The sequence below is a fragment of the Mesoplodon densirostris genome, chromosome 7, assembly GCF_025265405.1.
Source record: "Mesoplodon densirostris isolate mMesDen1 chromosome 7, mMesDen1 primary haplotype, whole genome shotgun sequence".
NCBI classification, from domain to species: Eukaryota; Metazoa; Chordata; class Mammalia; order Artiodactyla; family Ziphiidae; genus Mesoplodon; species Mesoplodon densirostris.
In genome coordinates this window covers 112,632,856-112,656,576 of record NC_082667.1, presented here as the reverse complement: position 1 = coordinate 112,656,576, position 23,721 = coordinate 112,632,856, and the positions used below count along the sequence as shown (strand labels likewise).

General features: G+C 55.8%; 1 protein-coding gene across 1 annotated transcript in view; it reads left to right on the top strand.

Annotated features, from left to right (window-relative positions):
* Positions 1 to 23,721, top strand: part of NECTIN1 (nectin cell adhesion molecule 1) — a 68,754-nt gene that overhangs the window by 32,927 nt on the left and 12,106 nt on the right. Inside the window, exons 2-5 of the mRNA XM_060104364.1 lie at positions 18,589 to 18,939; positions 19,477 to 19,779; positions 20,205 to 20,322; positions 21,825 to 21,976. Of these exons, the coding sequence (XP_059960347.1) occupies positions 18,589 to 18,939; positions 19,477 to 19,779; positions 20,205 to 20,322; positions 21,825 to 21,976 (924 nt within the window). The remainder of the gene's footprint in view (positions 1 to 18,588; positions 18,940 to 19,476; positions 19,780 to 20,204; positions 20,323 to 21,824; positions 21,977 to 23,721) is intronic.

Below are 23,721 nucleotides of genomic sequence, written 5' to 3'. Positions count from 1 at the left end.
ATCTCATGCTCCTTGCTCCAGTCTCCTCCTTCCCCAGAACAGTACAAAATCTCTAGGTCACCATGAGGTTCCAGGGATAAATGTCTTCATCACTTCAGGATGAGGCTGGTGAGTGTGAACCAAGCAAGAAAGATACAGGAGATGCCTTAAGAGACGCCCATCCAGCCCTTTCCATACAGACCAGAGGGGAGAGAAAATCGCAGCTAGAGGAGGTGTAGAGGTCCGTAGCCTTCCACTGCCGGCCCCCCTCTCTTTCTGTCTACACCTGACTGCCTCCCGGCTTGATGGGCTATTTGCTTATCTAATGACCCGGAGACAGGGCCTTTGTAACCACAACAAGAGAAACAACCACAGTATATTGCTGTGGGCCGGTGTCTGGCTGATAACCGTCCCCAGGTACTCTCACATCCCCTATCACAGTATTGAGCCACCTTCCCACGGCTCTTCTTCCAGGGTCCAGCTTTACCAGCTCCTTCTTTCCCCATCCCCACCGACTTCTTGGCAACTTTGGATGAGTTGCTTTTCTCCGCAACTCTGTTTCCTCCCCTGTCAGTGGTAGCTTAGGCCAGATGGTCCCCATCTAAGGGAATGCACCCCAGCTGAAGGACTCTCAGCCTGGTCCTTCCTCCCTGGGTCTGTGTGGTCTGTCCCTTTGACTCTCCTATCTATTTATACACAGAATTCACCCACAACATTTCAGTTTTCCAATAGCATCATTAATTACCCCAGTAATTAAACCCAATTAGCAGTTGTAGGGGCCTTTCTGAGTGAGGAACCATTAGCCAGGGTGAAAATGCATGGGAAGGAGAGAGAAAGAAAACCCACCCTTTCCCAGCATTAAAAACGAAAGCCCGAGACAGCACGTCAAAGCAGAGGGCCCCAATTAAAGCTGGGGCCTCACTCATTAAGCTAATTTGACAGGCCATCCCACCCAGCAGCCTCTGATGGGAAGCCCGCTGGTGGAGCTGGCTGGGAGAGGTGTCCAAGCTTCCTGCTCACCTTGTGGGCTGAGCTGGGCCCCCAAGTACCCCCTCCAGCCCCCTGCTCAGGGAAGGACATGAAGAGTCTGCCCATTTTTCATTAGCACTGGCTGCCCACTTCCGGGGGCTTCAGGATAGCTAATAACCCAGAGTGGACGGGGCGGAGCTTGGGGGGGGGACGACATGGTGGTGGAAGTGTGGTACAGGCCAGCTGGGAGGAACAGGGATGAGAAAGAGAAGGAAAAGAAAAACCCAACATTTCTGGGGCCTTGGGAAAGGCAGAGGTTGGCAGTCACTCTCCTGTCTGGTCCCGAGGCTGAGGGGACTCCCCGGACCCGGGGATGGCGATGAAGAGTAAGTGAGGTTATTATATATGTCAATGCCTGACACATCACAGGTGCTTAATTGACGGTGGCCAAGCGTTAGCCCTTTGCACGCCTGGTCCTAGCCCCACATCCCCGGAGGCCCTGGGGGAAGATGTGAACACCAGCCTTCACAGGTGGGGAATCCCAGGCACAGAAAGAGGAAGATCCACAGCCAGAGATCGGACTGGAAGTCAAGTTTCTTAGCTCCTGGACTGGGAGGGAAAGAGAGCAGAGGGAGAATGCTTTTGGAGTGCCCAGAATTATATCCCTTTGGCCAGGGCTGCCCTGGGCCCAGCCGGCCCAGTAGTCCCGCTAGGGGTGGGGTTGGGGGGCTCAGCCTCACCCAGAGCCTGGATGAGAGGGGGGATGGTGTCTGCCTTCCCAATGAAGAGCCCTTCCCAGCCCCATCAGCATGGCTGCCAACAGACAAGGGTCCCAGGTATCACGTGCACCCTCACCCACGATTCTGGGGCTCGGTAGGTGTGTGCTGGCCACTCATCTCCTCATGAGGTGGGGAGGGGGAGGCCACGGGCAGCCGGTGTTGTGTTGAGGGGCATAGCCTCTGCAGCCAGGCTGCCGTGTCAAATAGGCTTCACCGACTGTGTGACTTTGGGCAGGTTACTTGACCTCTCTGTTTCCTCATCTCTAAGATAGAGACAATCATGGTACGTAGCTCCCGGAGTTGTTGTGAGGATTAAGTGAGTTAATATCTGTAAACATTCAGACCTCGGCCTGGCACAGACAGGTAATATACATGTGTTAACTGTTCTTACCGTCCACTGGCAGGAGGCTGGCAGGGGCCCGGCAGGGAACATCATCCTTTGGTACTTTCTGTGCTAGGGAGGGAGGGGAACCTGTGAGACCCCTGGCTTCTGCTGCTAAGGGGATGGGCTCAGTCTTGGGGCAGTTGTGGGTAGCAGGCAACACCCTTCCCAGACTTAGTAGAACATGGGGGTCTGCTCCCCACCACACACGTACGCATTCCTGCCAGGGGCCACTCCTGGCTTTTGGGGGCCACTCCTGGCAATGCGGTGGGCTGGGCGAGGAGGGCATGGGCATGGGAAGGAGAAGGAGGGCGGGGGAGGGAAGGGAAGCAGGTGGCCGCAGAGGCTGGGCTGCATCCCCGCCGCTGGGTACTGTGCCCTGCTGACTACGTGCTAGCTGTCTCTGCAAGGCAAGACGAGAAGCAGGTCCTGGCATGCCGGGCCCCTACCCAGTGACTCCTGAAACCCTAACAAGTCTGAGCTGGAAGTGGGACTGGGCGAGGTTCCCGATAGATTCATGTTGGGCAGAGGGATGGCGGGGAAGAGAGGGTGGGGAGAATGGGAAAGACCCCCCCAGTCGAAACAACGGCACTGCCTGTGTCGGGGGAGAGTGGGCAGGGCTGGGGGGAAGTGACCGGGGCTTGGGGTTTTCGCCTCCTGCCTCTTGGGTTCCCTCTCACCCCACCTGCCCTGGCCCGACAGGTTGGGAAGACAGGCTGTGACAACGGCAGGGACGTTCTCCTTTCAGCATTTTGCCAAGAAGAGGGTGATGATTTCAGCGCCGCTGAGAAAGGAAGTGGAGGAGAAATGAGGGGGAGGGAAGATGGCAGCCCCGTGGGGCCAGGCAGGAGGGATCATTTGACACAGATGCCCTCACTCCATCCTTTCCCAGGCCAAAGAGGTGGATGTGGTTAGGCCCGTTTAGCAGGTGAAACAGGCTGGGCTTCGGGGGAAGTGTGGGACGTGATCATGGGTCCCACTGCTAGTGATTGCTGATGCTGAAATCACAGCAGGACAAACTGGGTAGCGTGTACCCCATCACCACCCCTTTCAGCCTCCTGGGCGCTGGGCAAGGGACAGCCCAGGGACTAGACATGTCTACAAGGTCCTGGGCCATGGGGTGGCGTGGGGAGAGAGCAGGATGAGCCCCCCGTCAGGCAGATCCACCCACAGAGGGAGGCCTTCAAGCTCAGCCAGCCTATCCCTGCAACTTGATGTCAGGACCCTTTGAAGACCCTGCTTTCTCTGGCCACCCCAGTCGGGGATTACTGAGTAGGAAAAAAATTGTGAGCTGTGACTGCCTTCCTTCCGGGGTACCACAGAGCTGAGGCTGAGTTCAGATCTGGAGTGAGTTGAGGTTAGAACCACATGTAGGACTGTGCTTCATTCTGTGGTTAAAACCAGGAAGAGGTTAGCGGAAGTGTTAGGGTCGTGACCCAGGTCTGTGGTCTAGGTTGGCACTGACATGGCGACTTGGCTGGGGCTGGTTTGGGGGTTCATACTGGGGCTTGAGGAGGATGCTATTCTGGGTTGCCGTTGGGGTAACTGTGAGTTGGGGGTGTCACAGCTAAGGGGTGTTAGAGAGGTTGGGGATCCAGCATCTCCTGCTTATGTTTGGAGGAGAAATGGTCATTTTCACTTGAGCTGTGGACTGGGGAGAGAAGCAGGGCTGGGGGTTGCAGCTGAGCCAGAGTGGGTTGAGCATGGGGTTGTGAAAGGGGAGGGTGTTCTGGATGTGACGGAAGGACCATTAAAAGACTCTCTCTTCACTTTTCCCAAAGTTCTGCTCAGCTGTTGCATCCCATGACCCAGGCCACCCCAGGCCTCATTCAAATGCTACCCAGACCTAAGCCTGAATTTCTGAGGCATCGGGAAGTGTCTCCTCTGTGGGGTTTGGGTTCTCCCATCGGCCAAGGGAGCATAAGGACTGAGGTTCGCCTCCTCCTGTCTACCCCAGCAGGCCCTCGGCCCTGACCTGAGGGACCCTAGCGGCCTGCCTTCCTGGCCCACCTCCAGCCCCCGGCTGGAGACCCTTTAGGGGAGGCCCCTAGGGCAACGCTAGCTGAAGAAGGTCAATCAGAGAGAAACTGTGACCCGAGCATTTGACGGTTCCCTGCTTCCTGCCCTCGCCTCTTGTCTGCACCCTAGACCCTGCCCAGTACGGAGGTTTAATGCTGCCCAGTGTGTGTCAGGTCAAGACTGCTCCCCGCCCGCCCGCAGCCCAGGAGCGGAGCTCATGGGGTGGCAGGGAAGGCTTTGGGGGGATGGAGACAGTCCTGAACTGGGAGATGTGGAGAGGGAGGCTGACCTGCTGACGTCTGGGGCCAGGTTGTGGCAACCCAGACATTCAGGAGGGGCTTCACCAAGGACGGGCTGTTCAGGGAAGGGCCCTTCTGCCGCACCCGAGACGCTTCCCCTGCACCCGAGTCCAGATCCAGAGGAGGCCCCGTCTGCAGGCCCGGGAGCACCCTCTTCCCATCCCCCATCCCCACAGTCAACAGAAAGTGTCCCAGGAGCCAACGCCCAAGGCCTGTGTCTGTCCTTGTACCATCTGTACAGTGAGGGGGCCCAGCAGAGACCCGGCCCCTCCTGCCCTGCCTGGGAATATTTTGTCTGAGCTAAGCCTTGGGCTGCAACGTGGCTACAGTATTGCTCATTTGGTCCGGATGGACCCATGTGTCCTGCCCAGAGATGAAATAGCAAGTTTGGTGCCTGCAGCAGCCACCTTCTCCCTCTCGGGCCCCTTCTCCTTCTTAAGCCTTTTCAGAAGCAGGTAGAGGGGAAGAGGTTGTCCTGGGCCCTAATCACTGACCCCCACACCCTGTCCAAGAGTCCAGGGTTGCCTCTGTGCTGTGGCTACAAAGCATCTTCGCAGAGGCCCCTGCATTTCAGCACTAGGGACCAGTGAGACCGAGGCCTTCCTGTGGGGTGGGGTCAAGAGCCCGTCTCCCCTCCGAACCCCAGCATCCCTCCTGAGACCCTCACTGCTGCACCAGCAGGGCAAGTCCAGTGTAGTCCTGCCGCCCTGTCATTGTCCTCTGAGCAGCAGGGGCCCCGCCCACACCCTGCAGCCTGGACGATCCCTCCCACTCCAGCCCTAGAGTCCCTCCCGGCAGGAAGAATTCTGACCCTAAAGCCTTGCCCAGGAGGAGCCCCCAGAGGCGGGGTGGGCGGGGGCGACAGGACACAGAGCTGCCAGCCCATGTGGAGGAGGCTGGGGTGTGGACGGAGGTGCTGGGAGCCAAAAATGCCAGCCCAGGGTGGGATGGACACAAGGGCTGGTGTTGTAGATGCCACAGGGAGGGGTGGGGTGTGTGTGTGTGTGTGTGTGTGTGTGTGTGTGTGTGTGTGTCTGTACACGCGCACGCATGCCCGCTCATCTCCTGAGACCTCGAGGCTGAACAACCTGCACAGCAGCAATCAGGCCACCTGCCTTAAAAGGAAAGACAGGCGAGCCAGGCCGGGGGTGAGAAGAGCAAACGGCAAAACTTAATGACTTTAATATGAAAGAATTTGCCACTAATTAAGCACAAGCACTGCACTAATGCAGAGAACACATGTTGTGGATTTCACTTAAGCAGGAACCAAATGAGGTGATAGTCCTTCCGAAATGATAGCAGTTTACCAGCCGAAGGAAGATGCTGCCGACCTCATTTCTGCTCTTAGAAACACAGCCCTCTTGTCTTTGTGGCCTCCTGGCACTGAGTGTCTCCCTGTCTGCGCCTCTGTCCCCGACTCCGCCTCCCCCGTGCTCTTCTGTCCTCTGAGGACTGCACGCCACTCTGTCACCCATGTTCTGACAGCAAACAGCAGTCAGGTGCAAACTCCCTAGGCCTCCTGTTCTCTCCACCTGTTCCCCCCAAACACGCACCTCCTCCTACCGGGTCGGGAGCAGGCTCTCCAGACAGGAGCCTGCAGCTCCTCCGCCCCAAGAGAGAGATCAGGACACTTCCCCTCCGGAGTGCCCCCAACCCTCTTCCCCACTCCCCTCCTCACCCAGCTGACTCAGCTCTGCCCTGCGCACCCATCCCACACTCCAACACCCCTGCCTGAGCTTCATGCCCTTTCCTCTAGGCCAGTGGTCTTAACTGGAGGCAGTTTTGCCTCCCGGGGAACACTTGGCAATGTCTAGAGATGTTTCTGGCTGTCACACCTGAGGGAGGCTGCTATCGCGTGGAGCGGGTAGAGGCCAGCGATGCTGCTAAATGCCCCACGGTGCACAGAACGGTCCCCACAACGAGGGGTTATCAGGCCCCAAGTGTCAGCCGTGCTGAGGTCGAGGGCCCCTGCTCTGGGAGAGTGGCCTTATCACAACAGGGACTTGCTCAAGATCCCATGGCGGGTTGGTAGAGCTGGGATGGAAACCAGCTTACCTGACTCCTAGGTAGCTCCTTTCCCCAAGACTATAATAGTGACAATAATACAACAACTTGTGTAGCATAACTGTGCCAAGCACTGTGCTAAGAAGAGATGTGAATTATTTAATTTTCAAATCCACCCCAGGAGACAGTCCTATAAGTGTTCCCCTTTTATACATGAGAAAACTGAAGCACAGAGAGGTTGACGCAACTTGCTCAGTCACCCAGCGAATAAGGGGCTGATAGAAGCCTGGGTCTATCTGAATCCAAAGTCAGTGCTCATGGACGAATGAATTACTTACATCCCCCCGCCTGCCACCCTATTCCTCTTAACCCCTTCCCCATCAGTCTCCCACCCCAACCCTGCCCTTTTAGATTGAGCCCTCCCTGAAGCTGGCACCATATACCCACCTGACTGCCTTCCCTTCCCTGTACAGGCCCAGCCCCCTGCCACTGGGGAAGGCAGCTGCCTGGGCGTCTGGAGCTGGGCACTGGGGTAGTCTGACAGGCCCCTCCTGGTAAGAGGCAGATCAAGAGACCTCCACTTCTAAACAGGTGGTGACCATCGGCATGGAACCCACAGGGCTGGGACAATGCATCTGTCACCCCTGAGCCTTGAGAGGCTTGGGGAATTCTCCCTGTTTTCTCGGCAGCTCCCAGCCTCTCCCACCCCACACTAGCCTTCCGAGGAGGCTGCTGCCTACACTCCCCAAAATGTGTCATTAAAAACACACATTTGCTGAGGGGAATCCGGGCTGCCATGTGTCTGCTGCGAGATATATTGTCTGCTGCAGCCGGGGTGGAGGCGGCCGGCATTGGCCACAGAGAGGGGACCTGTCTGAATCCTGGCCTGTGAGCCAGGTGGTTCCAGGTCTTTGAAGCCTCAAAAGCCTGACCAGGTCGGGAGAAATCCAGGCTGTGTAGTGAGGGGCGTGGAGCTGGAGAGCGTGCAGGCTTTGCAGGGCTGAGACCTCAGGAGCAGGGCCTCAGGGCCACAGCTCGCTTGGGTGAGAAGAATATTTTTCACCTTATGGTCTGGAGTGAGGAAGGAAGTGGGGCCGGGTGCTAGGAACTGGGGCAGAGGCCAGAGGAGAGAATCGGGAGGTGGCAAGTGGGAAGCAAGCGGAGGATATGGGGTTGGGGGGCAGACAAGAGGTCAGGCAGACCTCCACCCTTTGGGGGTGTAGCTCCCTGGTTTCCATCAGGAAGGAGGAGATTCAGGCCCTGACCTGCTTCCCTTCTGTGCAGATGTGAGGCCTCACCTTCTGTCTGTCCTCCGGCCCTACCTGGCCACACCATGCTGTGTCCTGCTGTACAGGCCCCCCTCCTTGGCTAATGTGCAATTTCCAGGAAGCTGCAGTTGGACCTGAGAAATGGCTAACCCTGGCCTGGCACCCCAGCTGGCTCACAGCCTTCTCCAACCACTTGAGGCCCCCTTATGCTTACTAGATGCCAGGCACTGGGCTGAAGTCCTGATCTTTCCGCTCAGTAGGGGAAATGCTATGACAGGTGTATGCTGAGGTCCTGGGACCCTCGGGGTGTAGGAACACCTCACTCATGGGGGAAGGGGGAAAAGGCTCCCCAAAAGCCAAGGCTAAGGTCATTCAGGAAGCATGAAGCGGTGTGGGCAGGTAGCAGGGTGTGTGGGGACTTTTGTCTTTTTTGTATGTTTGTTTTGTTTTTAATTAATTTTTTTTTTTTTTTTTTTTTTGGCTGCGTTGGGTCTTTGTTTCTGTGCGAGGGCTTTCTCTAGTTGTGACGAGCGGGGGCCCCTCTTCATCGCGGTGCGTGGGCCTCTCACTGTCGCGGCCTCTCTTGTTGCGGAGCACAAGCTCCAGACACGCAGGCTCAGTAGTTGTGGCTCACGGGCCTAGTTGCTCCGTGGCATGTGGGATCCTCCCAGACCAGGGCCCGAGCCCGTGTCCCCTGCATTGGCAGGCAGATTCTCAACGACTGCGTCACCAGGGAAGCCCCAGAGTATGTGTTTTTAACGGAAGGAAGAATGTGGCAGGGAACTGGTGGTCTTGTCCCATGTGGCCGGAGAGAGAGAGCAGGCAGGGGAGAGGCAGCTGGAGTCTCGGATGCCCAAGATGAGGTCCAGAGCCCAAAAGGACTTTGGACTTGATCCTGAGGGCTGTAGGAAGCCATGGAAGGATTTTAAATCGAGAATGATTTATATTTTAGAGAGCAGAAGATGGATTAGAGGGGGAAGGCTGGAGGCAGGTATGTATCCTTGGCATTATAGTACAGTAGACTGGGCGAGAGATGATGGGGGCCTGCACCAGGGGCAAGGCTTGGGGAGAAGAAGGGGACAGGGCGGCAGGGATGAGATGGTAGGTACTGGGTTCAAAGGAAAGGGGTTGGGATTTACTTCACTGGGGGTTCCCAGCCCAGGAGTGTTGAGAAAATAAGGAAGTGAGCCTCTGCTGGAGGCGCGGGTGGGTAGGAAAGGGGCTGAGCTGGAGGGAGGGGACTTAGGAGGAGTCTGGATTGGGGCCCGTGGGGATGGAGAACGAAGGTGGATTCAGAAGCATTTAGGAGCTCGCACCAGCCGCGCTTGGTGATTACGTGGCCGTGGAAGAGCCCTGTGTGCCCCGGCTCTGCCGTCGTGCAGCCTGGATTTCCCTGGCATTCCACTTAATCTGGGAGGTCTTCTTGGAGGAGATGGGCAGTATACAGAGGAAGAGCACCCGCTTGGTCGAGAAGTTCCAGAGGCTGATCCAGGGACGGTGCAGGGCAGGGGCAGAGAGAGAGCTGGACAGGTGACGTCCACAGTGGAGTCCTCCAGGGACGTGGGGTCCTCCAGGGACGTGGGGTCCTCCAGGGACGTGGGGTCCAGCACTCTCGTTTTACAGAAAAGGAAACTAAGGTCAGAGAAGCAAACTGCCCTCCCTAAGGCCATACAGAAAAAAGTGACCAAGTAGTGGGGGCCAGAGCCCGCCTCTCCCAGTTTCCAGTAAGTACCCTCCCTTCCCACCATCCGGCCAGAGGCAAGGTGACAGGTACGGGATGAGCAGTACAGAGAGGGCCGAGAGGTGGAGCCTGAAGGCTAGGGTCAGAGCCGAGAGAGGCTCCCTGTTTCTGGGATGTCAGGAGTGGGATCAGGAGCTGCTCAAGACCAGCCTACCCTGGGCTTTGGGGATGGGCAGCCAGCGTGAAAACAGGCTTGGAGGAGAGCCGTCCAGGTGTCCCTGGCCACTTGCTCCTCAGTGGGAGAAGGCAAAACCCAGCTCCCTGATTCATCCGCAACCCCCAGCCTATCCTCCTAGGGTTCAGGGAGAGATGGGACCAGAGCAGGCCCCACCGCCACCGCTCCCCGGGGGCTTCCGCACTGCCAGAGAGCAGGGCCCGCCCAGCCCGTCTGGAAGATCCCGGGCTTCCACTCTGGCTCCTTCTGGGGCTTTTCCCAGGCTGCCACGCCCCCTCCTCTCCCATGCACTGTGCTCACCCGCCCCAGGCGCCGGGCGCCAGCCCCACAGCCCATCATTAACCAGCTCCATGTGGGGAGTTGAGGAGGGTGTGCATCAGGCAAGAGGAAAACATTGGCAGTTTCTGTGACCTCAAATGAGGGGTGGAGACGCCTGGGTTCGGAGAGTAGCAATTAGCCCCTGGCTGTGGGATCATGGGATGTTATCACCTCTGCTGGTAAGGTGGATGTGGAGGGGATGCAAGGCTCCAGGACACCTGGGGCCGTCCCAGTAGGCGCTGCTTCCAGAGAGAATCCCACCAGGCAAAGCCCCTGTGCTGCAGGAGGCCGGGGGAGCCTCCTCCTCCAGTGGCACCGGGCTGGGCTGCTCGGCCTAGACTCGGCCCTCACGCCTTCTTGCCATGTCCAGACCCAGTGAGGGGGGGCTAGGGGTGCAGGGACGAGAGCTGGGCCAGCTGCCACTTCTCTGTTTCCTCACCAAGCCCTCTGCTCTGGCTCACCCCGGACCCCATCCTGGATGTAGAGGAGAGGCTGGAGGCTGGAGATGCAGCCTGGGCACTTGGAGAGCTCCAGAACTAATAGGAAAACATACCCAGGGCATAGATACAAGACAGGACAAGTTCAAAGGACTTCAGTGAGAGCCCTGCTCATGTGGGTTCTTGCGGGCAGAACGATTGGGTCCAGGCGACACTGATTGGGAAAATCTTCCCAGAGGAGGGGACCCTAGGAAGGGGATTCCTTCCGAATCTCACCCTCTACCTCACTAGCCCCTCCCCCATGAGGTTAGGCCGTGACACCAGAAAGTGAGGAGCTAGGCAGCCCTGGGAGTTGACATTTGGAGAAGTCGCCTCACTGGCGGGAGGGGACCTATAACCTTTAGGTCACTGTGCTGACTCAGCAGGGTTTCGTCTGGAGGCTCCCCCCGCTCCAGTGGGTGAGTCATTCCCACTTACCACTTAGCTGTTTTCTCACCGGATGTCCTGTTCCTTTCTACCAGTTCCAGGGCAGGGAGCAGGGGACCATCCCTGGAAGGCCCTAGAGATGGATCCCAAAGGATGCCGATTTCAGAGAGGCCCCTTCTGCAGGGCCCAGTGCCTCCCACCCAGGCCAGGCCTGACACTTCTGCCCACCCAACTGAGGGCACCCGGGCAGAGTCTCAGGAAAGGAATGGGGCACCGAAGAAGAGGGAGCCTGTGCCAGAAATCTCTGAATCCCCCGGCCCCGGCCCTCCCCTTCACACACCACCCGGGCCCAGTCCCAGCCTGCTCGGCTAGGGAGAGAGGGGTCTGAGGTTTCAAAGGTGGGGACAAACTGGTCGAGGTGGGTACGGGGAGGAGAGCAGCCCCCGCTCTGGGCCACACCCCGCTGCGTGGGAACCCATGGCCCCAGCCTTGGATTAGCTCAATGGCAGGCAGGGCAGGCGGGCAGGGCCCTGGGGAGCAGGTTTGTCGGCCACAGCTGAGGAGCCTTTGTGTTTTGTTGCTGAGCTGGGGCTTTTGCAGGTCCGTGACGTCTCGGGGGCCGGCCTGATGCCTGCCTTGTTGGCTCAGCGCTTCTGAGAAGCCACAGAGGCAGCCCAAACTGCCCGACCCCAGTGCCAGTGGGGAAACTGAGGCACGTATGCACAGGTCCCCGGGACCTGGGTCCCAGACCCTGGAGCTCATAGGGTGGCCAGGGAGAAAATAGGCAGGGCATGAGGTCAGGAAAAGAAACAGACTCATTCTTTGGTATCCTTAGGATGCAAGAACCCCTCTCCTGGGACTTCCCTGGTGGTCCAGCGGTAAAGAATCTGCCTTCCAATGCAGGGGATGCTAAGATCCCACATGCCATGGGACAACTAAGCCTGCATGCCACAACTACTGAGCTCACGTGCCTCAACTAGAGAGCCCACGTGCCGCAAACTACAGAGCCCACACACTCTGGAGCTCACACGCTACAACTAGAGAGAAGCCTGCATGCCGCAATGAAGAGCCCAAGCGAAGATCCTGCGTGCCACAACTAAGACCAGACACAGACAAAAATAATAATAATTAATTAATTAATTAATTAGAATAGCATTTTAAAAAAGAATAAGAAAACTGGAGAGAGAAAAAAAAAAGAACCCCTCTGCCAAGGACACAGGTCCCAGTGTATCTCTTCACCCTCACTCCCCACCACCCTGGCTTTTTCCTGCTCTGTACATAGCAGCCTCCTGCAGGTGCCCTCCACCTGGGCTCCCAAAAGTCCCTGTTTCTGACCTTGCACCTGACACGTAGTCACTGGACTCCAATGGGGGCTCCATCCCTGGCCCCCAGCCCCTTGACCCCCCTGCCCGCCAAGCCCAGCGCAGGTAGCCCGCAGGCACTGTGGATGCAGTATTTTAACTGGTATTTTTGTGCCATTTCTCCAAAGGAGCAATGGAGGCACTGAGATTACACAGGAGGGACACCACCCAGAATGAGGCCCTGGAGCGTTAGATTGAGAATCTGAGTCTATTTGTTTATTTATTTATTTATTTTTGGCTGTGTTGGGTCTTTGTTGCTGTGTGCGGGCTTTCTCTAGTTGTAGCGAGTGGGGGCCACCCTTCGTTGCGGTGCGCAGGCTTCTCACTGTCGTGGCTTCTCTTGTTGCAGAGCACGGGCTCCAGGCACACAGGCTTCAGTAGTTGTGGCACGTGGGCTCAGTAGTTGTGGCTCGCGGGCTTTAGAGCTCAGGCTCAGTAGTTGTGGCACACGGGCTTAATTGCTCCGCGGCATGTGGGATCTTCCCGGACCAGGGCTCGAACCTGTGTCCCCTGCATTGGCAGGCAGACTCTTAACCACTGTGCCACCAGGGAAGCCCCCCTGAGTCTATTTTTATGGCAGGTTAGGAAGAGCACTGGGCTGAGTTCTGCTGTTCTGTGTTCCTGAGCAAGTGACCCAACTGCTCTGGACCCTTGTCTCCTCCTTTGTAAAATGATGGGTTGCATGGTCCATTGAGCTTCACTGTGCTACCATTTTGGTGGTCCTGGTTCCCACATCTGGGACAGCCTCTGCTTCTCATGTAAGAGGGAGTCTGTGGGGAAGAAGAGATGGTACCTTCTGTGGACCAGCCCTAGCTGCTTGGGGAACCAGAGAGAGTCTGTAGAGTACTCTCCAAGCCCTGGACCCTGCCAGCATCAGCTGTGACATGATCAGCTCAACCCAATGTCAAACCTGCTCCTTCCCTCTCCCACAGGGACTTGTAGTCTATTTGGAGACAGGAGGATATAGTAGAAAACATGCTAAACACACATGCCAGGAAACAAAAAAGGGTACAGATTCATGTTATATGCAGTTGGGCAATGAATAGAGGTGTCAGCTAAGTAGGAGGAGTCCAGAAGGACTTCCTGGAAGAGGGGGACTAGAAGCACACAGTACAGTGCCTAGTACTGGATAGGTGCTCGATAAATATTTGTTGAATGAAGTGCCGGGAAGGGAGGCCTCCTGCTTCATGAATGAGAAATGATGATGATGATGATGATGGTGATTGTGATGATGGTGATGGTGATGATGGTGATGTTGATGGTGGTGATGATGATGATAGCAACTAACATTTACTGAGCATTTAATTTTGTGCTCAGTGCTGTCCTCGAGTTTCACATTTACTCATTTAATCATTACAACAACTTTTATAATAGGTATTATTATAATCCCCACGTTACAGATGTGCATCCTCAGTGCAAACTGAGACACAGAGGGGTTAAGTCATCTGCCCAAATTTTCACAGCTCATAGGTGACAGAGGGGGCATGCAAACCCACACTGTCTGGCTCTTTACAACCCACCATACTGCCTCATGGGGATGGTGACCTTCTCTTCAGAGGGTGGGAGGAGCTTGGGCAAGGTAGGGGAGACATAAGCATCAGTTTTCGGGCTGTCAGGGCTGGAGTGCTTGGTGGAGAGGCATGGACCAGCCGAGGAGAGGGACTGTGTGGTCTCCAAGGGGACTCCCCTGCAGTGCACCCCTTCTCTCAGGCCTTCCAGAGAAGGCTTACAATCCACCTCATCCTGCACAGAGGAGGGCCCTTCTGCTGGGTCCCCACCCTCAACTAGCCCTTTCTCACTTTTCGGTGGTGCCTGCAGCAGTCTGACCCTGGCTGCCAGAGTCACTGGGGTAGAGTGTGCCCCGCTCTCTGAAAGCCTCCCAATCTGCCCAATCTAAACAATGAGGGACATACTCCCCTCGCCCCCACATCCCCCAAATAAGACACGTGGATTGGGTTCCGGGTCCCTAAGCCTAAAGTGGGGGGAAAGGTAAGGGAGGGTCTTCAGCCCTTACCAGTCTTCCCAGCCCCCCACCCCAGTTCCACAACTCTAGGATCCCCACCCTCAGTGACCCCAAACCCCATACTCCAAGCATTCCCTTATGCCTACCCGCCAGGGTCCCCTCACCGGCCCTGCTAACAGCAGCAGTTCTAGGTGCTTTCACCAAAAGCATTTTTACTGCAAACATTTTGCCACATAACTAATTGGCCATGAGGCAATTTTGCCATGAAAGAGAAAATATCTGGTTGACAGGTTGGTTTGACAGTTTGGTTTCAACTAGTTGAGATGCGCTAGTGTTTCTTCCAGTTAGCGACGTTACTGATGGCTTTATCAAGATGATGGTTTTCCCCAAGAGTTGGTTTTGTATTTTGAAACACACTACGTTGGAGGAGAAAGAGGCCAAGGGCCTCAAAGGCACAGAGTTGAGCCTACATTTCCCATAGAACTTTTTGGAAAGTCTATCAATGGACATAAGACAATGTGCTGAGAACACACAGCAGTGCAGAGGCTTTCCCAACGCAACACAAAGTTCAGTTACAAACATGCACCCTAGTGTTTGGAAACTGATACCTCTCTTAATGAAGGAAGAAATTTTAGCAGAAAAGAAAAAGTTCGATATCAAATGAGGAGACGAATCAACAAATGTATAAAATAATATGAACGAAAGACTTGGAAGACAAGTGCTTACTGCTTAGACAAGTACAACCCACAAAAGAAAATCAGTTGTTTGCACGGTATTGCCATGCATCTACACACATTTTATTTATTTGTTTGTTTATTTATTTATTATTTTTGGCTGCACTGGGTCTTCATTGCTGTGCGCAGGCTTTCTCTGGTTGCAGTGAGCTGGGGCTACTCTCCGTTGCAGTGTGTGGGCTTCTCACTGCGGTGGCTTCTCTTGTTGCAGAGCACAAGCTCTAGGCGTACGGGCTTCAGTAGTTGCAGCACACAGGCTCAGTAGTTGTGGCACACGGGCCCTAGGGCACACGGGCTTTAGTAGTTGTGGCGCGTGGGCTCAGTAGTTGTGGCACACGGGCTAAGTTGCCCCTCGGCATGTGGGATCTTCCTGGACCAGGGATCAAACCCATGTCTCCAGCATCGGCAGGCAGACTCAAGCACTGCACCACCAGGGAAGTCCCTACACACATTTTAAATTCAAATATTTTGTATTTTGCAATAAGGTCTTTTTAATTTTGTTACTCATTTCTCCTGTTTCATTATGGCCTTTTTAATGTCCCTCATTTATATTTTATTATTTTATCTTTTTTGGCAAAATTGCCTTATGGACAATTAGTTATGTGGCAAGAAATGTGGCAAAGTCATCTGCGGCAAAGATGCTTACAGTGGAAATAGCAGACAAGGCTAACAGTAAGCTGTAGGCAGAGAGGCCCGTGTCAGGATGCACCTGCCTGCTCCTTAGAGGTCCTCCCGCCCGCCTGCCCGCTCATCACGGGGGCAGAGGGGCAGGAGCCCAGGGAACCCACTTAGTACGCAGTGAGCGGGCACCCAGGCGCCTTCCTCGCTGCCCCACCTGCCATGGGGTTGCTTCTGGGAGAGTCACACAGGAGAGGAGACAAGCAGCCTCAACCCCCAAACAGACGTGGGATGGGGAGGGCCACCTCAGCCTGGTGAGACGCTGATGGGTGAGAGGGGGCTTCTGGGGCACCTGAGCCCCTTGCAGAAGCCTCTCCTCCCCGCGCCCAGGCCGCAGTCAGCCGTCTCCCCTCCTGGCTCACAGCTCTGCAGAGTGAGGTCACTGCTGAGGACGCGGCGAATGAATGTCAGCCTGTGCTCCAGGCACTGAACCCTGCCTGTCTCTACATCCCCAGCGGGTGAAAGGAGATGGGTTGGCGGCGGGCTTGGTGGGCTGTGTCCCACTGTAGGCCCCACTGTGCCCTGGTACCAATCCCAAGGTGGATCCTGGTGCCCACACCCTTACCCACCCCCCCACCGTGGCCCGAGCCTACCCAACTGGCTTTTCCTGTTCTCGGCTTTGTGTGGTGAAAGTTCCCCAATCATACCCACATTTTCTCAGCTGCTGGGCAGCCTCCAGCAGGCTTGGTGAGTAGAGGCTGGGGCGTGTGGGAGGGAGCACCCACTTACCCTGCTGGAAGGGCTAGGGCTTAGCTGCTTGCCAACTGGCCAGTCAGCAGGAGTACTGGGCTTACTGGCCCACTGACCTCACTGTGGGACTGTGTCTGGGGTGAGGCCACAGCTGGGCTGGGCTGCAGTTCAGGGAATCAGACTGGCCAGAAGGGACCACTGACATCGTGGAGTCCCGCCTGCTCCCTTTCAGGGGAGGAAAAGAGGGCTCGGGAAGGGGAAGTGACCTGCCAAGGTGCCAAGACGAGCTCAAGACGGAGCCGGGCTAGAAGCCAGCCCTCCTGACGCCCTGCTGGGTGTCTCCTGCATGGTTCTCCCACCAGCCCACAGTGTTCTCTGCCGGGGCCATGTCAGAACCCCCCAGACCGGCCAAGGGGACGGCTGGAGGGGTGGGGTGGTGGTACCCCAGGCGGACCTTGAAGGGCTGTGTGGACGTGAGCGGGCATAGAGAAGGGGACCATTAGGGAAGCTTTCAGAGCATGGCGAGGGCCTAGCTTGGAGGGCCAAAGATATACTTCTTCAGCAGGCCTGTCTTGAGTGCCTACTGTGTGCCAAGCACAGGGGATACCGCAGTGCCTGGAGAGACCTGGCCTATACCTTCTTGAGGGGAGGCGTGAGGGCCAGCATACTTCACTGACCATGGTCTCGGGACCCTCCAGAAGAGTGTGGCCTGCTCACACCTCCACCACGCAGAGGCAAGCATAAGCCCTGAGTTCCCAGTCTGGAGCAGCAGACTCCCTTAGTGGGGGGCGCGTTTAGGCCATCCCTCGGGCTCTGGGTCAGTCCAGGGCCTGACACTGATGTTATTGATGGCAAGTAACTGAGTGAAATAAGAATGGAAGGACGGCTGATGACAGAGCTCAGGGGCGAGCCCACTGGAGTGAAGGACTGAGCCAAGTTCAGAGTTAAGGAAAAGCTCAAACAGAAGCCACTTGAGATGGAATAAAGCAAAATCGGTAGGGGGACTAGAGGGAATTTATTCATTCATTCGATGCCACTGATCACTCCCTCCCTCTTGCAAATCTCTCCTCTCACGGCTTCCAGTGCCATTTGTCTGGCCACAAATATTGACTGAGCACCTACTGTGTGCTGGATAATGGGCTAGGCGCTGGGGCTACAGGGATGGAAAAGACACAGACGCTGCTCTGGAGGAGCTCACCATCTGGCAGAGAAGCCAGAGGTGTGAACAACCACATCCCCAGGCAGAAAAGAGCCGTAATAGGGTTGGGAGGATCAGGGAAGCTTCCCAAAGGAGGCGGCCTGAGTGGGATATCCATCCATAGGTGGAAAAGGGGCAGGGCCTTCCAGGGAACCAGAGGAACAGGCGCCTAGACATGTAGCATCTACGGCTCTGTGCTCCTTGGAGGCTGGGACTGAATCGCTCATTGACGTGACTCTAGGGCTGATAATAGACTCAGAAATTGATACATAAATGGGAAGAGGGAGAAGGAAACAGAAATCTGGCACGTTCTGAGGAGGGGTCCAGCCTGACCTGGTTGGAAGGCCTCATGTATGGAGAGACGTGGACAGAAAGGCAGGACCCAGGTGATGAGGACGTCAAATGCCAAGTTAAGACATCCAGACTTGATTGTGAAGGCAAGTTAGAGCCAGAGAGGCTGAGCCTTGTGCAGCTGCCTTGCTGCGTAAGAGGGGCCAAGCCAGTGCACCGCAGGGCCCGGGCCCTCAGCCCTTCCTGAGGGAGAAGACAGTGGAGGTGGCCATAAGGATGGCCACTGTGGGCCCCGGTGCTCTCCCAGCACTTCCTCATCCGTCATACCATTTGGTTCTCCTAGCAACCTGTGAGCTAGAGAGGACTGGATTATCCGCCCCATTTATCAGACGAGGGAACCGAGGCCCAGGAAGGTGAAGCAGCTGGTGGTTCCTCTGCTGAGCCCCTGCTCAAAAAGCAGCACATTCAACCCTCATCAAAAATAAGGGTGTGGACGGATATTTACTGCCATGGAGCAACACTGATGATATATCACTAAGTGAAAAGACAGTTTATGGAACAGATTACGGTATGGTTCTGATTTTGTTTAAAAAAAATAAACAGATGGTTACCTGGATATATAGAGAAGGATGTAAAAGAGAACACTTCCTATCAGATGATCAGTGATATGTCTGAGTCGTGGGACCATGGGTTGTTGTCATTTTCCTCTCAGAATTTTAAGTATTGCCCACAACAGTGTTTCTATAACAAGCAATTATTATTTTAGAGTCAGAATTTTTAAAATAATGACTACTGGAAAATAGAAGACCAGCGCACAGGGAGTTGGGGCGGGGGCTGTGGCTGTCCGTGACCGCCCTCTGCCATCTCCCTCGACCAGGCGCCCACAGCCAGGTGGTCCAGGTGAACGACTCCATGTACGGTTTCATCGGCACAGACGTGGTGCTGCACTGCAGCTTCGCCAACCCGCTGCCCGGCGTGAAGATCACCCAGGTCACGTGGCAGAAGGCCACCAATGGCTCCAAGCAGAACGTGGCCATCTACAACCCGGCCATGGGCGTCTCGGTGCTGGCCCCCTACCGCGAGCGCGTGGAGTTCCTACGGCCCTCCTTCACAGATGGCACCATTCGCCTCTCCCGCCTGGAGCTGGAGGATGAGGGCGTCTACATCTGCGAGTTTGCCACCTTCCCTGCCGGCAATCGAGAGAGCCAGCTCAATCTCACTGTGATGGGTAAGCTGACCTGACCACTCCTCTCTGCTTGGGTGGGGCCTGTGGCCTGGGGGCTTGGCCATCTTCAGTGACCCCAGATGCTCTCCTTGGGTCGGCATGCTCCCATGCTCTGGACGTAGCACTCCTGGTCCCTTCGAACCAGGCTGTCTCAGTTCACTAGGGATGGGGGCTGGGCCTTCGCTCTGGACAGAGCTGAGGATCAGTATTCAGGTTGGAGCCCCACCGTGGGGCACTTTCCAGGTGGCCAGGAAGCAGGCAGACGCCATGGTAAGGGAGAGAGCCTCTTGAGCACAGCAGGACTCCAAGAAGACTTCCACTTGACAAAAGGGGATACAAAGACTAGAGCAGGAAGGCTGTGGGTTAGACCCGAAGAGGTCCCTGTGAGAAGTGCTGGGAGGGGCTTTGTTGAAGCATAGCTGAGAGGCATGGATGGCCAGGGTGACCTGAAGCAAGCCTGGCAGGTACCTGCCCTCCTGGCCTGTGTGTCCTTGATGAGGCAACAGAGCCAGACTCATGGCTCTCTCTGGTTCCCTGCAGCCAAACCCACCAACTGGATAGAGGGCACCCAGGCAGTGCTTCGAGCCAGGAAGGGGCAGGATGACAAGGTCCTGGTGGCCACCTGCACCTCGGCCAATGGGAAGCCTCCCAGTGTGGTGTCCTGGGAAACGCGGCTGAAGGGTGAGGCGGAGTACCAGGAGATCCGGAACCCCAACGGCACGGTGACCGTCATCAGCCGCTACCGCCTGGTGCCCAGCCGGGAAGCCCACCAGCAGTCCCTGGCCTGCATCGTCAACTACCACATGGACCGCTTCCGGGAAAGCCTCACCCTCAATGTGCAGTGTGAGCGGGGCGGAGTGTCGGAGGGCTGGGTCTCCCAGGGTGGGGCAGGCGCCGCGGTCCCCTCACACCACCCCCGCCCTCGCCAGCCCTCCCTCCTTTGCTTCTCACCTCTCATCACTCTCCCCACCCCTCCTTCCCTCACCCCCTTATCCTTCCTCTTTTCCTTCCTCCTCCCTCTCTCTTTCTGGGGGTGCTTTGTCCTCCCCTCCTCTTCCCCCTTTGCCCACCCTCTCTTTCCCCCTTCCTCGTTCCCCTGCTACTTCTGCTGCGAGGGTCCGTGACCTCCACCCTCCCTGTCATTCTCCCCCCTCTTCCTGCTGTTTCCATGTCACTTCCCCTTCCATCCCTTCCCCATCAGAGCCTCCCTCACCCAAGTTCTGCTCTCCTGACCTCACCCTTTTCAAACATCACCTCTTGTCCCACAGACGAGCCCGAGGTGACCATCGAGGGGTTTGATGGGAACTGGTACCTGCAGCGGATGGATGTGAAGCTCAAGTGCAAAGCTGATGCCAACCCCCCAGCCACCGAGTACCACTGGACCACGTAAGTGCTGCGGGGCTGGCTGGTCGCTTTGCCAGGAACCTTGCTGGTCACAGGGAGGCCCACCCACCCCACCTCCAGAAACCTTGGGCAGAGAGGAAATGAAGGTCTAGGCTCAGGTTGCTCGGTGAGAAGGGGAGAGGGGCCATGAGAGACACGCACACACACACACACACACACACACACACACACACACACACACATACACCCCCTTGTTTGACAGCATCAGGGTCTGTGGGACAAACCATTCTGCCAGGGGGGCTTCCCTCGTGATCTGCCTTCCTTCTGCTCCCTAATAAAGAATGTTGTGGTCATTCAGTTTGAGTCACTCCCACCCCAGCCCCCACTATTTATTTTTATCGAGGTGTCCCCAGGGAAGCTGGCTTTCTGGAGCATCCCAGATCTTTCTTTGTTCCTTTTCCTTCTCTCCAGCACCCCCAGGTTCTCAGGGAAGAGGCAGCCATCAGCCCAGGATGCCTGTGTTCATAGTGTGCTCGTCCCAAGGCCCATCCTCCCATTCTTGGCTTCGTGGTCTTCGGGCCTGGACCTCAAACGGTCTAGTCTCACCACCCCCTCAACAGCCAGCTCTGATGGCCTGAGCCAAGGCTCCTCCCAGAGAAGAGCTGGATGGAACACACAGAAAGCAGAAAGACAGGGGCGTGGGGAAGCTAAGAAGCAGGTTGACATGGTTGGCCAGAATACGGCTGCCCAGATCGTGTCTACATTCTTTTTCTAGTGAGTAGAAGGCACTGACATACCTTAGCTGTTTGTTACCATCCACTTCCTGGAACCAGAAGTAGTTCTGAAGGTGCGAGTGGGCAGGGCCTGCTTGCCAATTTCAGCTCCGGGTCCAACAGAATAACAGTTTTGTGGCATGGAGGATCAGGAGGAAGGAAAAGGTCTCCTGTGTTCAGGAACCTTCTAGGACTCTCCCCCTGTGAAAAAGACCTGTGACATGCCCAGCAAGAAAATGAGATGGTGAAATGGAACATAATTCCTAAACATGGGTCACATCTCATTACCTGAGTAGCTTGTTAAAATTCTAGGCCAAGACCCCAGTGGTGCAGCTTTAGTAGATTTGGGGTGAGGACCCCAGACTATTAACCAGCTACCCAGGAAACCGAGGGCCAACTACCAGGAACCAGTGTGGTGGAAAGAGCACTGTGCCAAGAGTGCAAAGCTCTGGCTAGAACTCCAACTGTCACTTTCTGGCTATGTTTCCTTGACCTTGAACCTTGTTTCTCTACTGTTAAGTGGAACCAGTATCTCCCTGTCCTGTCTGCATGTCAGTGCTGTGATGAGCAAATGTGAAACACTGAATGATACAAAACTGCCAAATGCAAGAGATGATTGTTGTTTTTTATTGTTTTTACCCCTTCCGAGACAGATGCTGCCTATTAACTCAGCCAAAGGGCTGATGGTGTTGAAGTCAGGTGGGTGACACAGGGGCAGCTTCTTGGGGCTGGAGGGTCATAACCCTCTGCCTTGTCTCCCAATCCCTGCAGGCTGAATGGCTCCCTCCCCAAGGGTGTGGAGGCCCAGAACAGAACTCTCTTCTTCAGGGGACCTATCAACTACAGCCTGGCAGGAACCTACGTCTGTGAGGCCACCAACCCCATCGGCACCCGCTCAGGCCAGGTGGAGGTCAATATCACAGGTAGGAAGCTGCAGCCTTCCCTGCCACTCCCCGCCTCTCTGCGCCCACTGCCTCCTCCACTGCCAGCATCTGCCACCTACGGGCTGTGTCACTGTAGGAAATTTGCGTCTCCTCTCCCTGCTTCTCTGGTTCTCCCTTGAGCTCTGGACATTGGTCTTGCTTTGCTTTTCTATTTCCTCTGTGAAGGTTCTGTGTGAGACAGGGTGACCCCCCCACCTCCAGTCAGAGAGGGGCAGGAGGGAGGCTCCAGGAGGGAGGAAGGAAGTGCTGTTTGCAGCAATGCTGTTTTGGGGGTGGGCGTGGTTAGAGCCTGCCCATGGGTCGCTGACAACACACCTGTGATGCTGCCTTGGTGGGGTAGGCTTGTGGAAGGAGCTCATCTCCTCCGAGCTTTGCTCCTGCAGTTCAGGAAACCTGTGTGGGCTGGAGGGCGAGGCTTACCTCAAGCAAAGATACAGAGGGAAAGCCAGGATAGAGCCCAAAGCCATGGTGGTTTGTGTGCCCTGCAACTGAATTGCTATTTTCCCTGCATTTTCCTCTCTCAGGGCAGATGGGAGGGAGACTCAGCCTCCTGACCTCTTAGAGCAAAGGGAACACAGGGGCTGGGATGTTCTGGGGGAGACATCACATGGAACGTGAAAGGAGCATGGGCTTCCGTGTCAGACAGCTGGACAAGCCCTCATCTGTAAAACGGGCAGAATATGACATGCCTTGAAGGCTTGTTGTCAGAATTTATATAACGTAGGCCAAGTACCTAGCACAGACCAGTGTGTCAATAAATGGCTCATGTTCTATGGTTACTATCTTGTCTCTGTCATTATCATTATTAATGGAAAAATCAAAACAAGCCAATAGAGGGGTAAACTACCATCACAACTTTGCAACCAGGGTGTCTTTAACCCTGTATCTGAGCTAGTTCCAAGGTGAGAAAGTGACAGAAAGACCCTCCTAGGACAGGAAGTGACATCATGCTGCTACTGAGCTGAACAGGAAGTGACCTCAGGGAGATGTTGAGCTAGGTTCAAGGATATTGGAAGTTGGGCAGTGGTTCCTGGCTCCAGGCACAGAGCTTGGGCAAGTCCTGAGGATTCATTAGCTCTGAGCCTGTTTCTCATAAGTGGGAGACCTCACCTGTGGGTACATTCAAGGCACAGCTGCTGATAAAACAGCCCAAAGCTGTCCAAGGGCTGCACCTATCTGTCCTCGGGGCTGTTCTGTCACCTCTGTCACCAGAGTTGGGAGGAGAGTGGGGTCACTTGTCACTTGCTCTTTTCTTCAACTCCCTACTCTTGGCTCTCGGACTGGTTAAGGTGGTAGAAATGTCAGAGGGAACACACAGTTTTCAAGGCATGAGCCCGCTTTGTCCCCCTTTGCCTGGCAAAGCGATAGAGCTATTATTTTCTACTTAACACCCCCCCAAAAAAAAAAGAAGTGTCAGAGGTGGAGCCTGGGGAAAGCTGAGACAGCCCCTCCCCCACTCTAGGGTCTGGGGGTTCCCGCAAGTTGGCAAGGATGGTAAGGCCACTGTCACACACTTCTCACCCCCTGGAGAAAGTCTGAGCAAAGCTCGATAAGAGCCTCCTAGGCGCCTGAGCTCTGGCCGCGTGGCACAGGAGGGTGAACCATGTCGTAAGGGAGCATGACCACCTGAGGGGATGCAGGTCATGTGAGCATAGACTTGGCCTGAATGTGTTCACATACTGGCTCTTCCTGGCTGTGTGGCCTTCACCCCTCTGAGCCTCAGC